We start from the raw sequence: 15801 nt of genomic DNA on the forward strand, positions 1-15801 counted from the left end.
TTTTGCTTCTGAATAGTAACATGGCACATCCTGGTAGTATGGCCTTTGTTCTCACCGCAGAATAAGCAAAAGATTCTTCTTGGTTGATCGCCAAATCTTCCTCCAAAGCCCCTGGCGCCTCTGCCTCTTGGAGCTGGTGGTCGGAAGGAGCTTTGCTGTTGCCCCGAAGCCTGTGAGGAACATTGTGGCCTTTGCTGTTGGCTTCCTCTGTCATCATTTTGTGTAGAGTTATGAATTGACCTGACGTGTCTCGGGTAGAACCTCCCTCCGAAGCCCCTGGTCATTTCAGAAAACCTGAAAGCCTCCTCCCTTCTTTGGCGAAAATCATTATCGGCCCGAATGTACTCATCCATCTTCTGGAGCAGCTTCTCCAAAGTTTGAGGAGGCTTCCGAGCGAAGTACTGAGCTGACGGTCCTGGCCGAAGCCCCTTGATCATGGCCTCAATGACAATTTCATTGGGCACCGTTGGTGCCTGTGCCCTCAAACGCAAGAACCTTCGGACATATGCCTGAAGGTATTCTTCGTGATCTTGGGTGCACTGGAACAGAGCCTGAGCAGTGACCGGCTTCGTTTGAAATCCTTGGAAGCTAGTTAACAACAAGTCCTTCAGCTTCTGCCATGAAGTGATCGTTCCTGGTCGAAGGGAGGAATACCAGGTTTGAGCCACACTCCTGATAGCCATAACGAAAGATTTGGCCATGACTGAAGCATTGCCACCATACGAAGATACTGTTGCTTCGTAGCTCATCAAAAACTGCTTCGGGTCTGAGTGACCATCGAATATAGGAAGCTGGGGCGGCTTGTAAGACGGAGGCCACGGTGTAGCCTGCAGCTCAGCGGACAGAGGAGAAGCGTCATCAAAAACAAAATTCCCATGATGGAAATTGTCATACCAGTCATCTTCGTTAGGGAAACCCTCCTGATGAAGATCTTGATGTTGAGGCCTTCGGTGCTGCTCATCCTGGACAAGATGACGAACTTCTTCAGAGGCTTCGTCTATCTGCCTCTGCAGTTCAGCTAGCCTGGCCATCTTTTCCTTCTTCCTCTGTACTTGTTGATGAAGCATCTCCATATCTCTGATTTCTTGATCTATCTCGTCCTCTGGTGGTGTTGGACTGACAACCTTCCTTTTCTGGCTTCGGGCCTCCCGCAAGGAGACTGTCTCCTGATTGTGGTCCAGAGGTTGCAGAGCTGCAGCCCCAGTCGTTGAAGCCTTCTTCGGCGCCATAACGAAGGTTTATGATCGCCGAAGGTGTTCAAAAAACTCAGAGTGGAAGTGAGTTCACCGGAGGTGGGCGCCAATGTTGGGGACTTGTTCTCAAGTGCTATGAGTTAAGAACAAGGCAACATAGAAAAAATGTTAATCGTTAAGGTCCTTCGTCCTCCGAAGCATTATTTCCCTTAGGATATAATGGTTTACGGACGAAGGTTATGAAGGACGTACATTCATAAATTCATTAAACAATGACGAAGGATGGAATTCAAGGGATATAAAAGACAACATGAACAATTATATATTATTATTAGGTATAAACAGAAATACCGCTGAGTTACAAGTGTACCTTCAATCGGAATGAGATGACAATACAAGCGTGACGCAAAAAGCGAATGTCAAGTCAGCGTGAACAGTACGAGAGTACTGTTCACCTATTTATAGGCGCGGGACACAACCCATACAAAATTACATTCATGCCCTTTACATTTGATAATAATTCTATAGTAATCTGTTGAGGTCTAAATAGCCTTTTCATCTTTAAGTCGGTTCCGCTTTCTGCTGTCACGCCGAAGCTTTCCTGCTTACACCTTCGGCGCTGTACCGACCTTCGTATTATTCTGGTCTGCTGTGATGCCGACCTGAGTCCGAAGATACCTGTTCACACATTATACTCCAGAAATACTGTTAAATCCTGTTTTTGAGGACCTTCGGATGCCGAAGGTCCCCAACAATATATATTATATACTATTTTTATAGTCACTTATTGTAATAATAGTACTTCCAATTAATTATTAATTATATATATTTTAACAAAAGATAATAGTCTCTCTACTATTCGAGTCTATTCGGTGGACCGAATAGACTGAACCGAAATTGTGGGTCTATTCAGGTTTGATTCCTAAATTTTTTTGGAAATTTCGGTTCATTTTTCATAACCCGAAATTTTAAAAACCCGAATAGACCGAACCGAATTACCCTAATGGCTAGTTTGGATACTCAAATCCCCTTCAGGATTGAAGGGGATTGGAGAGGAAATTAGTTTATTTCCACCTCAATCCCCTTCAATCCTAAAAGTGATTTGAGATTTCCAAAGTAGCCCTAATAGACTCAATGCCCAGCCCTAGTCCCCGGTACTCCATTCACCATCCCCGAGAGGTGCTACACGAAAAATATAGGTACAAAGAACCCGAATTTTTTGTATTTTGGTCCTTTCTCGGACAAAAAATCACGTTTGGACCCTAGAAAATTTTAATGTCATTTTTGGACCCTTTGCTCGGTGCCATAGACTATGGCGCCGAGGTACGTGCTGCGCTGGCACACCCGGACGTCGTGCTCGGCGCCATAGATCTTGACGCCGAGCTCGATCATATAACCACAATGCTTGTCTAGCTCAGTTGGTGGAGTGCAAGTCTCTTAGCTTTGTGGTTGTGGGTTCAAGCCCCATGATGGGTGTTTAATATTTTTTGTCTTTGTCTCTGATTTATTTTTTGTTATCTAGATTTTTTTGTTTTTGTGACTGATTTATTTATTCGTTCAAATTTATTTCTCATCTAGATTTTTTTCTGTTTTTATGACTGATTTGTTTGTTCGTCCAGATATTTATTCGCCCAAATAAAGTATTGTTTCACACTGTTTGTAAAATGTAGTCTAAAATAGGGTAGTGGACTCCTATGGTTCGCACATCCTTCCCTCTGTCCAACGTATGTACTTGAACCGACTCTGCCCAGTCACTATTGCCTCCTGGGCCGGCGTTGGCACGCAAGCACATTGCCCTTTAGCATGCACGACATGGATCTGGGATTTCACCATTTCATCATACACCAGGAGTCCAGGACCAACCAATAAATCTACACAAAGTCTCGACCCTCTCAATGCGCGGATTCCGCTGCGGGGCAGCTTTCGCGCCTTGTCTACATGACCTATAACCAACAGCGACAAGGGAAGTAAAACAAAACGATTGTTCTATAACAAATAGACTGTAAATTCCTGTAGGTATAGAAGTCATGATGACATATAAATACTGTAGACTTCTCAATGGATCGCCACAAGATGTAATCTGCAACCAGATGAAATCTTTCTTAGCACTAGTTGGTCGAAACCACAAAAATCAAAGATGTCGTACTTGTTGAGGTATAAAGAAGGGGCAGGATGAGCCGTAGTGCAGACAGAGAAAAGGAAGGTGTTGCCAGTTAAGGTAAAGGTCAACAAATTGAAGCTAACACAGACTGGTCCATACAACTGCCCGATATTTCTTAAGTACAGTATAATACCTTACACGCAGAATGACTTAGCATGTTCCTAAGACAGTATAATACCTTATAATCCGGTTTTTTTGTTTGGTGACTGATTTGTTTATTCGTCCAGATATTTATTCGTCTAAATAAACAAATCAGTCATAAAAACAAAAAAACCAGGACGAGAAATAAATCTAGACGTACAAATCAGTGATATAAACGAAAAATCTAGATAGAAAAAAACAAATCAGTGACAAAGACAAAAAAATATTAAAAAAATATTAAACACCCACCGTGTAGTTCAAACCCACAACCTCAAGATCAAGAGCCTTGCGCTTTACCAACTAAGCTAGATAGGCTTTGTGATTTTATAACTGAGCTCGACGCCAAGATCTATGGCGCCGAGCTCAGTGCCACGTCGATGCTACGACGACCGGGTTGTGCTAGCACACCACATACCTTGGCGCCATAGGCTATGACGCCGAGCTGTGTTACCTCAGCAAAGGGTTCAAAAATGACAAATTTTTTAGGGTCTAAACGTGATTTTTTTGTTTGAGAAAGGGCCAAAATGTAAAATATTCGGTACAAAGAACTCAGTATAAACATTACTTTACTACTATACAAAGCGCGACGTAAAAGTACGACACCGTTCGTCCACGTCACCTTTAAAATTTTTAGCCGTTCGATCAGATTTTAGCGGCCAAGAATCCCTCCGTGTATCAAATCCTGGAATAGCCTCGATGGTTCCAGACAGCGAACGAACGGGATGAGGAAAAGGACCCACCAGCCTGCTGTCCATTGCTCCTAGAAGCATCGCGTCGTGGATCGGCTTTCTCCGTGCTCCGCCTCGTCGGCCTCATGCCCTGTAGCCCCGACTCCCCATCTGCCGCCTCCACCTCATGGGCCGCCGGGTCCACCCTCGCCGTCCAGCTTGGCAACATCTTTGACCGTGGTGGCGACGAACTCCGCCTCCTGCACCCCCTCCGCCTCCTCGCCCCTTCCGCTGAGGCCCGCGTCAGCGCGTTCCTGCCATAGTCGGCAACCAATAGGAGCGTAAAACTGGAGCTAGGGATTGAAGCTGTTGCAGGTATAGTGAAGTTCTGTTTTGAATCCTATTTTAGCTTGATAATCTTTCTCAACATCATGCAAAGATATGACAGCCGGTTTCCGTTCAAGATTAGTAGCTGCTCTGCATCGACGGTGCTCCTCCGAATGCATTTTTTATTTACACAATTTCTAGCTTGGTAATCTTCTCAACACCATGCAAAGATATGACAGCTGGTTTCCGTTCAAGATTAGTAGCTGCTCTGCTTCGACAGTGCTCCTTCGAATGCATTTTTTATTTACACAAATGTTCTTATTTGAAACTTCCCAAATGTATGTTACTATGTCTCAGAAGTGCATGTCTGGCCTTTTCAGGTACATGTCATATATAAATGGACATGGGCAGGCACTCCCGCTGAGGGTGCTTCTTGGCTTCGTCTGTAGAGGCTTGCTGATATTTGGCATAGGATATTGTTAATTTGTGGGTATGATGCATGGATTATTTGAGATCTTTGAGCAGATAAAGCAATCATTATCATCTCAAAGGGAGGGTATTGATTTCATGGCCGTGATTCCCCCTCTCCCAGTCAAAGCCATCCAAGCCGCAATTACTTCAGGGACAGGGTGTTCACTGGGGCTAGAAGGATTCTGTTTTTATTGCACGACACATGACAACATATCCAAGTAGTCCTTGATTGATTTAGCAGCAGGGAGTAAGCGTCTTGCTAAAAGTGGCTCCACAGGTGAACTTAGGTGAGTGTTTGGTTACCATGTATTTCCAGATCAATGACATACTAAAATTGTTCTTTGCACATATAAATACAAAAAAATAGGTATAGGAAAAGAAATGACATGCAACCCAATAAATCTTTTTGTATTTATTTATAAGAAATGACAGAAAAAATCTCCCTCATTAAAATAAGTGAAAGAATCTAACAACCACTAATTATCTTCCAAAAAATCAATTATTATTTTTGCACCAAATTGTAACAATACTGAAACCATATTCCTTTCATCTCATTTTATCTGTTTAACACAATGATTTTAATAAGTTCAATATCACACTGTAAAGAGTGAACCAATGATTTGTCTTAGACTACAGGCGTTAGCTCTCTTTTGATACTAAATCCATATTCCTTTCATCCTTTGATCTCATTTAATATGTTTAATACATTGATTTTAGTACGTTCAACATCACACTACAAGCATGGTTATTTTTTAAAGATGCCTACCATTTTTATCGGTCAGACTATTTCTTAAAATTGTTCCACGACATAATATTTACCAATCTATACATCCATACATCATTCAGCAATGCTAGATCTTGGTAGCGAGACAACGTTCTTCGATGTTTTTGATGGTCACGGAGGTAATCACAATATATGCCTTTTATGTTCCTTGAATTAGACTGCCTACGAGGAATACCATTATGCCAAGTATTTATAGAACCTCTCTTTAACATTTCACAACCTCATACGGTCATACCATTGCTTTACTTAGGAAGAGTAGCTGTCAAATTCTGTACAAAATACCCGCATAATCAAGTTCTCAAAAGTGAAGCCTATTCAGTTGGTGACCTAGGTCCTACTGTCCTAATAAAGCTTAAATATTTATTATATGTATACAACAAACACAAAGTTGATTGTGTAAATGCTCTGTTGATAGTGGCTTTCTAATTCAACATATATCCCTATAACTGCATATCTGTATTGAATATGATAATGTTATCTGCATTTAAATGGACCTGTGGGTAAGACTCATATGAATGAACAGCCGTCTAGAGGCCATTTTGTATTTACATTAAAGATATCCAAATCTAATGAGGTAGAATGGAACATTCACTATTATCATACCAAGATCTACCAAAATATAGTGTTCCTTATGCTCTCTTTCAGACTCGCGACAATCCCTTTTTAAACAAATATTTTGCATGCCAAATAACTAATCCTGAGAAAGTATAGCTCCCATTTTTTTGGTTGAAGAAAACAGACCAACCTGGCCAAAGAGTCATTAACTTGATTGATTTTGCTGCAGCGATCGTCTTGCTAAAAGTGGTTGTACAGGTGATCGCTTGAAGGAAACTCAGCTGAGTGTTTGGTTACTATAAATTTTCAAATTTTTTAGTGATTCTGGTCACCATACAATTTTTTTAATTAAGGAAACACAAGTTTAGACAGAGTTCTACTGCTTTACTTTGAAGAAAGTGACTTTCGTTCTCAATGGGCCTAAAGAGAATACTTGATTTAAAGCATTACGTCTTGCCTAGCTGCTATTTCTAATTAGTAATCTCACTATATTGTATGCCGAACAGACACTTCATGTCCAATGTGCATACCATACTATTTCCAGTCTAATGCTCTAATTCTAGGACACAACAAACTTCACAGGCATCATGATTCATGTCATGTTCTACTTTGTTAAGACTTAACAATAATCTATAAAACAATTGTTATGATAATGGTGAGTCAAAACCTGCACTTATGATTCTGCTTAAAGTTCTTGTATCTTTACATAAAGTTCCATTTGTGAAAAAAAGATACAAATACAAATCAGTCCATAAATGAAAATATATTTACCAACTCACTATTTTTTCCATAATTCACTAACAGGTTCAAGAAGGACACATGAGTATCCGAGAAAAAACTCCCAAGAAATCTTCCCAAAACTGAATGTTGCCTTCTACCATCAACAACCTTTGAAGTTCTAGGGTGTTTATTTTTGAATGTTCTCTACAATTATGTGTGTATATATATATATATGCTTCTTCATCCTTTTCAAGACAATTTTTATAAATATAACAACTTGATTTCAAACGTTGAAACACGATAATTTACCTAACTCTATTTAGATGACTATATGTATATCTTACTCAAAATGTTATCACTTATATTACAATTTTTGCCCACGCGCGCAGGTCGTCTGCGCGCGCCAGTTACTAGTTACTCCCTCCGTTTCTTTTTAGTTGTCGTTGGATAGTTCAATTTTGCACTATCCAGCGACAACTAAAACGAAACGGAGGGAGTATTACCAAGGTTGGTGGCACAGGGACACGTGCCCACGTCCACGCGTGGCACCGCGGCGGTCTTCGACACCGACAAGCAACGAATTGGTCGCGTACCGCACCAAACTCGATGCGAATAGAGATAAACATAGCGGATAAAGCATTGAGTCTAGCGATGGGACCCTTACCCGAATCGGTAGAGTATGCAGCTTCACTCACATTGCAAGGTGACTCCACGGTAGAGGAGCAATTCTGTCTCCCTAGGTCACTACACGTGCCTAGTGAGTCCCCGAACTCCTCCATGTGACCTCTCAGATCCTCTTGGTCAATCGCTGATGGCTCGCCTGCGTTGAACTCGGGATTCAACCATGGCAGCTACTCTCCTCTCTCCCTTCGATTTGCTCTGGTTGCTAGGCGCTCGGTTAGCTAGGGATCTCAACGAACTCGCTGGATAACCAGATGGGACGAGATTGGTTGGCAAAGATTCGGTTGAGGATTCCGCGTCCAGCTGGGTCACGAGTTCGTTTCATGCCCGAGGAGGAAGGAGATGAATCTAGTACATAGGGCCCACATGACAGTAGTGGAGTCTGACGTGCGGTGCTCTGCGGCGTGGAGCTAAGCCAGGCGAACGGGGACGACGAGGTCAAACTGGGCCGAGCCCAGGAAAGATGCCCCAAGAGTGAGGAGTGGTTCGCTTATTTTTTTTTCTGTTTTCTGATTTTTTTGTTTTATTTTCAAGTTCCAAATTCAAATCCACTTTAGAGTTGAGATTCAACTTTAAATGCACAATCCAGAAATCTCAACATGATTCAAATTTCATTTTATCTCTCCATTTATTTATTATTCAATTCATCTGGACGAATGCTTCTAAATACAGTTTATGAAAGGAATCATCCGTTCAATAAATTGAAAATATTCCCTTTTTGAGTTTCTAAAATTTAGAGTTTCAAGTTTTAAATTCTAGTTTAAAATTTTAAATCTAAATTGAGCAATCATAATTAAATATTGCCATATATATATATATATTAGGAAAAAAATATTTCAAAGGTGAGAAAATCCATATTAAAGGACACTTTACATTTTAGATTATTAGAATTTTTTATCTAAATCCCAATACTACGATTTTTAGGTTTACAACTTGATCGCCTTATGCCTATGATGAGACCTATCGTGGCCTTCCATCGATGTGACTAGTCCTTACGGCTCTTTAAAGAGTTGGATGGTTGGACAGAGATGTCTTCAGCGTCCTTTGGATTGTACCTACCTTAATGGATGCACTCCTAGCCAGGCACGTGTGCCGGACACTTAGGGTGCCATAATTGTGTTAGCCCTGCATAGAGGTTCAAGGGGCATTTCAGATCGTGGTGCTAGAAAGTCTTATATGGCTAGTATGACCTATGTTTGTTTTAGCTCAGAGCGACTGGGGTTCGAGTAAGCCTAGTCTAAGTGACTAGGTTGGCTCTTGCTTTCTTTGATCTATGGTTGGGAGTCGACTTTGTTGGGATAACCAGGTCGAGGTTTGCTTGGGACAACAAAGGTTAGGGTTGACCTGGTTGGTGTGACTATAGGTCATGATTGCTATGGTTGGGGCTGATTCAATTGGGATGACCGGATCAGGGGCGACCTAGTTGGGATGACCAGTTCGAGGCTATTCGAGATGATCTGGGTTGGTCCCAACTTGGTTGGTGTGACTATAGCCATGTCCACTCGGAGCGACCGAGGTTAGTGCCGCCTGGTCGGAGTGAATAGGTCAGGGTCAACCTGGTCGGGATGATTAGGTCAGGGCCGACTTGGTCGGGATGACCAGGTCATGCCTCACCTAGTTAGAGTTGATTAGGCCATCTTTGGTCTAAATCGAGTTTTGTCCATTGTGCTCTTATCTTAGAGTGAGCTCTTGGTCTATCTTGAGCTACCCTCGATATGGGTACACAACTCATAGCTTTCAATATGCACCTAGATATACATTTTATCTAGATACATTTAAAAACTATACACCTAGAAAATCCACTTATAATTTGAAATGGATGGAGTATTAAACAATATAATATATCTTACGGATTTGGATAGACTAATGTACAATTCAAGTTCATGGCTTATAAATATTTTTTCATGTTGAGTCATTTTAAAATTCTTTAACAAGATATTATTTTATTTACACTTGACTGTCCAGTTGTGGTTTTCGTTTAGAGGATGATTCTTCTCGCTTTGCATCTTCATAGCACTCCAAAAAATGTGAATGTTTTGTTTGGGGACTGGATCAGTAGGTTTGACGAAAAAGACAAAAAAATTGATCTTAATGGGATGTGGTGCAGGGTTATGGGCTCTATGAAAAATAGAAACTCAGCCTGCATTGATAATAATGTTTGTAAAAATCTTGCGGTTTTCATTTGGAGGATGATTCTTCTCGCTTTGCATCTTCGTAGCACTCCCAAAAAATGTGAATGATTTGTTTGGGGATTGGATCAGTAGATTTGACAAAAAAGACAAAAAGCTGATCTTAATGGGATGTGGTGCAGTGTTATGGGTTCTATGGAAAAATAGAAACTCAGCCTGCTTTGATAATAATGTTTGTAAAAACCCTGCTGATGCACCTAGGCTGTTTTGCAGACAGAGGTGGTAAAAAGGAAGGTGGTTGCAGGAAGCAGAACAATCAAAAAGGTGGTTAACGACACTTTCAATCGCTATCTCGGCTAGTCTCCGATGGATAGACGTATTACATTTTAAGTTCATCTTTCTAGTGATCGTTTGTGTGTGGTTATCTAGTTGTTGATGTATTTTTGATGTCTTCCTGTGCTGTAATAGCCTTCTTCAGGCGTAGTTGGTGTGGTTTCGCTAAAACATCGTCTGTGTCCTTTTATGGCCCTTAGATATCTCGTCTTCTTAGGCTGGCTCCAACAACAAACAGCTATATTGCCCAGCTATTTCATGGTTTACCTGCTCCCTGTATTTTACCTGGTCAACGATGGACCTCCTGTTTGCAACAGAACAGGCAAACTGGCTGTGACCATTGGTACAATCTGTTTTTGCGCCAAAGAAACAAAGTATGCTATTGGTCCAAAATAAATGGCTGCTGTGCCAAAGACAAGCCAATTTGCCTGTTCTCTCTCCTCGCATGCAATTTGCCTGGGCTAGATAGCTGGTCCATTGGATGCGCTACAGTACCAGTTGCAAGCTAAATTAGCTTTGGCTGGCCGAATGCCTGGCCTATTGGAGCTAGCCTTAGGAGCGTTTTACCTTTCAAAAACTTGGTCTAGATAGGATAGCTCCTGTGAGATTTATCTTGTGGGCCTTGATGGGTCCTAAGTATGGTGCATTGAATGTAAAAAAACTCGTTTGCCTATTTTATAATGAACTAGGGGGAAAACCCCTTCGTTAAAAAAGATATCTCCAACAGCTATCCTATCCCATCCTTTATCGCATCATCTATTTCAAATTCCACTCTTTAAATAGTCTAATCTACGGTGCAAATCCTCTAATTCACACGAACTACTGTAGACAACCTTAGGCATTAATACCAATCTTTATTTTTACTCATTTTCTCATGTTTTCTCCTAGCAACTTACAAATAAAACCTTAACAAAAGTTGCTTGGTAGTTATGGTTTACATTGGTTCTAAGTGATCTTCTTATTTCTTGTTGATCAACTTTAATTTAGTTCTAACAATTAGGGTTTTAAGTGATAATAACAAGATCATGTTGATGTAAAGTTTCTTCCAAAGCACATTATTCTTCTTCACAGTTCTATATGTATATCCGCATGTGGACTCTGTTGGTGTTTGCGAGCTCGCATGCGACTCATTTTCCGGGACATAGCCTTACACCCTTATGTTTTGGTTCCACCTTCAAAATCGGATACACAGAACTAGACTCTCCCTAACACAATATTATTCATACGAGTTTATTTGCACTGTGACATACTGACAACGATCGACGATGTCATGCAAGGGCAGTCAGATCCTGTCGAAAATAATTGGAGCGCCATGCTGAGGATGCAGCAGAAGGACGGTGTACGGCGCATGCGTGTAGGAAGGGGACAGCCGGAACTGGAAGCGCTGGAGGATCATGCTGAGGGCCATCTTGGCCTCGAGCAGCGCGAAGTTCTGGCCGATGCAGATCCTCGGCCCCCAGCCGAACGGGAAGAACGCCGGCTGCTGGTCCTTGGTCGCCTTGGAGATCCCCTCGGCGAACCTCTCCGGCCTGAACTCGTGCGCGTCCTTGCCCCAGACGTCGGGGTCGTGGTGGACGACGATCACGGGGAGCTCCAGGATCACCCCCGCAGGGTACGTGATGCCTCCGATCTGCATGTCTTTGAACGTTCTTCGGTTCAGCGTCACCGCCGGCGGGTACAGCCTGAGCACCTCGTACAGTATCATCGTAACCTGAATAGCAGCAGCAACACAGGCAGCATGTAGCAGCCAACGTTAGCAGTCAGTGACGAGGAATGGCCGGGCTTAATATTTTAAAGCAGTAGTATTGCAGAACAACACTTGCCGTTTTGAGCCGACTGATGCCGTCGAAATCGGGGCGCTTGTCCCTGCCGAAGACGCTGAAGACCTCCTCCCTGGCGCGGTCCTGCCACTCGGGGTGCATGCCTAGGATGACGAGCGTCCAGGTGAGCAGCACCGACGTGGTCTCCATGCCGGCGAAGTAGAAGAGCTTGCACTCCTCGACCACGTCCTCCGTGCTCATCCTCAGGCCGCCTTTCCCGCTCTCCATGTTGGACTGCAGCAGCAGGCCGAGCAGGTCGTCGCCGCTCGCTTCGCCGTTCTCGATCGCGCGCTCCCTCTTCTCGATCATGCCTCTCAGAGTCCCTTCGATCTCCCTGTTGATCTCCTTCATCCTCCGGTTGTTGGGTGTCGGGAAGAACCTGCACGATCGAGCACGCGCATATGAGTGTGCATGATGCCGCTGCCCGCTGGAATCACTGTACTATATGTTACAGATCAGATGAGAAAGTGCTTACACGAAGCCTGGGATGTATATGTACTGGAAAGCCTTGATCACTCGCTCCGCTTGCTCGGCCTGGAGCTGGAAGATCCTCCGCCCTTCCATGAAGCTGCTGCCGAACGCCGTGCGGGAGATCACGTCGCCGGTGAGGCTCTGGAACTCCGGCCAGACGTCCAGCTCGAATGACCCGTCGGAACCACCAGCGACCTCCTTGTCCCAGCGATCAATGAGCTCGGTGCAGCACGTCAAGAACGCCGGCTGCATGCGCTGCAAAAACCCACTCTAGTAGTAAGCACGCACACATCTCTATACGCCTTGAACTGAAGGAAGTTGGACAACGAAACCAACCAACCTTGAGCTTCTCGAGATGGAACGCGGGGTTCAGGATCCTCCTGTGTTTGGCCCATTTCTCGCCGTCGTAGCTCGCCACCCCGAGGGCGATCATCTTCCCGAGACTCTTGTTCGTGAACTTCTCGAAGTGGCCAAACTTGTTCGATAGGATGTCTCTGACTAACTCTGCCTCCGTGATCACCACCCTGGGAATCGGTCCGAACCAGGTAATACAGATGTTGCCTGCAGTTCAGCGTCTGCGCCGTTAAGTCCAAACGACAAATCCAACTCCATCTTTGAAATTTAGGGAACTTTTGTAAAATTGCACTATTCAGCGACAAATAAAAAGAAACATAGGGAGTAATTAGTAAAAGGAATGGGCAGATATTATAACCGAGTTTGTATAAGTGGGGAAATGAGCTTTCGCAAATGAAACAAAAAGTATCATAGGTTTTTCCAGGAAAAAAAATAGGTAACTGAAACTATTACTATCGTGAAAAATTCTTTTGCAAATGGGACAACACAATGGATGTGTATCATAGGTCCGGTGACCGGAGTGGCCGCCTACTGGCCGGTGTCAAATGGATATGATACAGCTTCTGGGAAGAATTCAAACTTGCCACGTGAACATACATGCATGGCTGTCGGGCGGCCAATAGTAATCCACAACACACTAGTCAAGCGAACGTCAACCTCAGCGTTCACGTCGGAGTCGGACCATATATATATAAGAAGGAAGCATCCAACGAATGAATTCTCGGTTGGACCATACCATCCGTCGTCCGGAAGATCTTAGGCGCGCGGCGAGTATACTAGTACAGTCTGTGCTAAGCAAGCTGTTGATGGACACGTGTGGAGATAAACGACAAAGCTACATATATAGCTAGCTTAATTACGGGAGACTACTTGGGAGTTTGGACGACGACGTACCGTGGTCCTTGACGGTGTTGAAGAGATGCGGCATGACGCGGGGAACGACGTCATGGCTACACGGCGGCTGCATGGGCCTGGACCGCGCCTCGTCGTTGAGGCGGGCGTTCTCCTTGAGGTCGCCCGCCGGGAAGCGGTACGCCGTGCCGGTGAGCCCCTGCGCGCGGAGCGCCCGGCCGAGCCGCCGCGGCCGCAGCCAGAACGTCTGCGCCGCCCGGTAGGCCCCCCACGCGACGAGCAGCGCAAGGAGCCCCTGGAGCAGGCTCCACGGCGGCGATGGCGAAGACGAAGCCGCCGCGGCTGCAGCTGCAGCTGCAGCTGCTACGACGACGTCGTCGTCCATTTTGCTTCCGGCCTAGCTGCTTTCGAGTTTACGTACGTGTGCTGCGATCGACAGCCACGTACAAGCCCACAGCGTTGTTGTGTCTTGTGTGTGTGTGCGCTTTTACCGAGAGAGACGAGAGCGACGGTATTTGTAGTAGTGGTGGTGGTAGGCCTCCGCACAGCGGCACGGCCACTGATTGGTGCGATCCGTTGGCATCACATGTTTTGGCTACTTCGTTTCTATCTGCAGTTGGTGTCTATGCTTTCTTGGCGGGCACGTACGTACGCTTTGGCTTGTGGAATAAGATGCAACCACGCAAAAGAAAGACAGCCAAAAGTGTCCTGTGGCGCACACTCGCCAGCAAAGCCGATAAGGTTTCATTTTAATTAATTTGACGATATATATATATATATATATATATATATATATATATATATATATATATATATATATATATATATATATATATATATATATATATATATATATATATATATATATATATATATATATATATATATATATGGTAAGTCCCTATAGTATGTATAGTTTGCTATATATAGCTTCTCTAGAAACTGTGGAAAGTGAATATAATACTGTACTATAATAAATAAACGGGTTGCACTGAAAGACACTAGTCACTTACGTTTGCAAGTACGTAATCATATCTAGATGGAGGACAGTTCGACGAAGATATGTGAAAATATACGAGAGCGCGGTAGCTGGTACGTGTGTTGATTGATTAGCCAGAAGAAGAATCCGGCCTGCATGCTGCAGGCCATGCCTAGACAAGGATGGGCCAATGCAAGATTTGTTATATGTCATACATTGTTTCCAACGACGGGACATCTACTAGCTAGAATTACCCTATATTTACGATACGATAGACCTTTGGAGCCGGGCCTTATGCCCTTATCCATCTATAGTTGTTACTCAACGTGACAAGAAATTACACGCACGCATATGTAACGTTCTCCCTCGATCATCATATCAATCGTAACTGTGTTAGGTTTATATTGTTCTCTTGACTTCTCCAGGAGTCTAGATGACGATAACGTCTTTGTAAAACCATCCGTAACTTGACCTCTCGAAGATATACAAGTCTATTTTTCTAAAAGTTTTCTTCTAACTCGTTCTCTAACCAATGGAGCGTTTGGTTGGAGAGTTGTCGGCGTTTCGAGACAGGGGGTCCCTAAGCCGACGAGTGAGTGTGCTGCGTGCCCCAGCCCAGATGGGTCGAGCGCGTGGGCGAGCGCGAAGGGGGGAGAGGCGAGGTGGCCGGAGTCGAGCGTGAGAGAGGTGGAAGTCCCGCGGCCTTCGTGTTCGTCCCGCGCCCAGGTCAGGTGCGCTTGCAGTAGGGGGGTTACAAGCGTCCACGCGGGTGAGGGAAGCGAGCGGCCCCAAGAGAGCGCCTGTCCCGTCCTCGGTCCCGCGCGGCCAACCTTCTCTAAGAAGGCCCTGGTCCTCCCTTTTATAGTCGTAAGGAGAGGATCCAGGTGTACAATGGGGGGTGTAGCAGAGTGCTACGTGTCTAGCGGAGGGAGAGCTAGCGCCCTAGGTACATGCCAATGTGGCAGCCGGAGAGATCTGGGCACCCTGCTGGCGTGATGTCGTGGCTGTCGGAGGTGCGGCGGAGCCTGGCGGAGGGACAGCTGTTGGAGCGGTCGAGTCCCTGCTGACGTCGTCCTGCTTCCGTAAGAGAGCTGGGGGGCCGCCGTCGTCATAGAGCTTGTGGAGCGCCATCATTGCCCCTCCGGCGGAGCTGGCCGGATGG

At 44.4% G+C, this 15801-nt stretch overlaps 1 protein-coding gene and 2 long non-coding RNA genes across 4 annotated transcripts; 1 reads left to right on the plus strand and 2 right to left on the minus strand.

The window, feature by feature from the left end:
- Positions 1–4044: 4044 nt before the first annotated feature.
- Positions 4045–8494, minus strand: LOC100276925 (uncharacterized). The gene is made up of 2 exons (XR_564763.4): positions 7685–8494; positions 4045–4477 (listed from the first exon to the last, which is right to left on the minus strand). It is a non-coding gene; the product is annotated as an uncharacterized lncRNA (long non-coding RNA).
- On the plus strand, positions 4249–7350 carry LOC103651468 (uncharacterized). 2 transcript variants are annotated; one of them, XR_004857388.1, is made up of 3 exons: positions 4259–4538; positions 4871–5248; positions 6530–7350. It is a non-coding gene; the product is annotated as an uncharacterized lncRNA (long non-coding RNA). The 2 variants fall into 2 exon arrangements; XR_564762.2 differs by having other exon boundaries at positions 4249–4538; positions 4871–7350.
- A 2697-nt stretch (positions 8495–11191) lies between the features above and the next one.
- Positions 11192–14281, minus strand: LOC103651469 (cytochrome P450 72A13). Its single transcript, XM_008677098.4, has 5 exons — positions 13703–14281; positions 12795–13015; positions 12459–12709; positions 11987–12362; positions 11192–11874 (listed from the first exon to the last, which is right to left on the minus strand). The coding sequence occupies exons 1-5, from the start codon at positions 14043–14045 to the stop codon at positions 11446–11448; spliced, it is 1620 nt and encodes a 539-aa protein (XP_008675320.1). The 5' UTR covers positions 14046–14281; the 3' UTR covers positions 11192–11445.
- Between the last annotated feature and the right edge of the window lie 1520 nt (positions 14282–15801).

This window comes from Zea mays, chromosome 3, assembly GCF_902167145.1.
Source record: "Zea mays cultivar B73 chromosome 3, Zm-B73-REFERENCE-NAM-5.0, whole genome shotgun sequence".
NCBI classification, from domain to species: Eukaryota; Viridiplantae; Streptophyta; class Magnoliopsida; order Poales; family Poaceae; genus Zea; species Zea mays.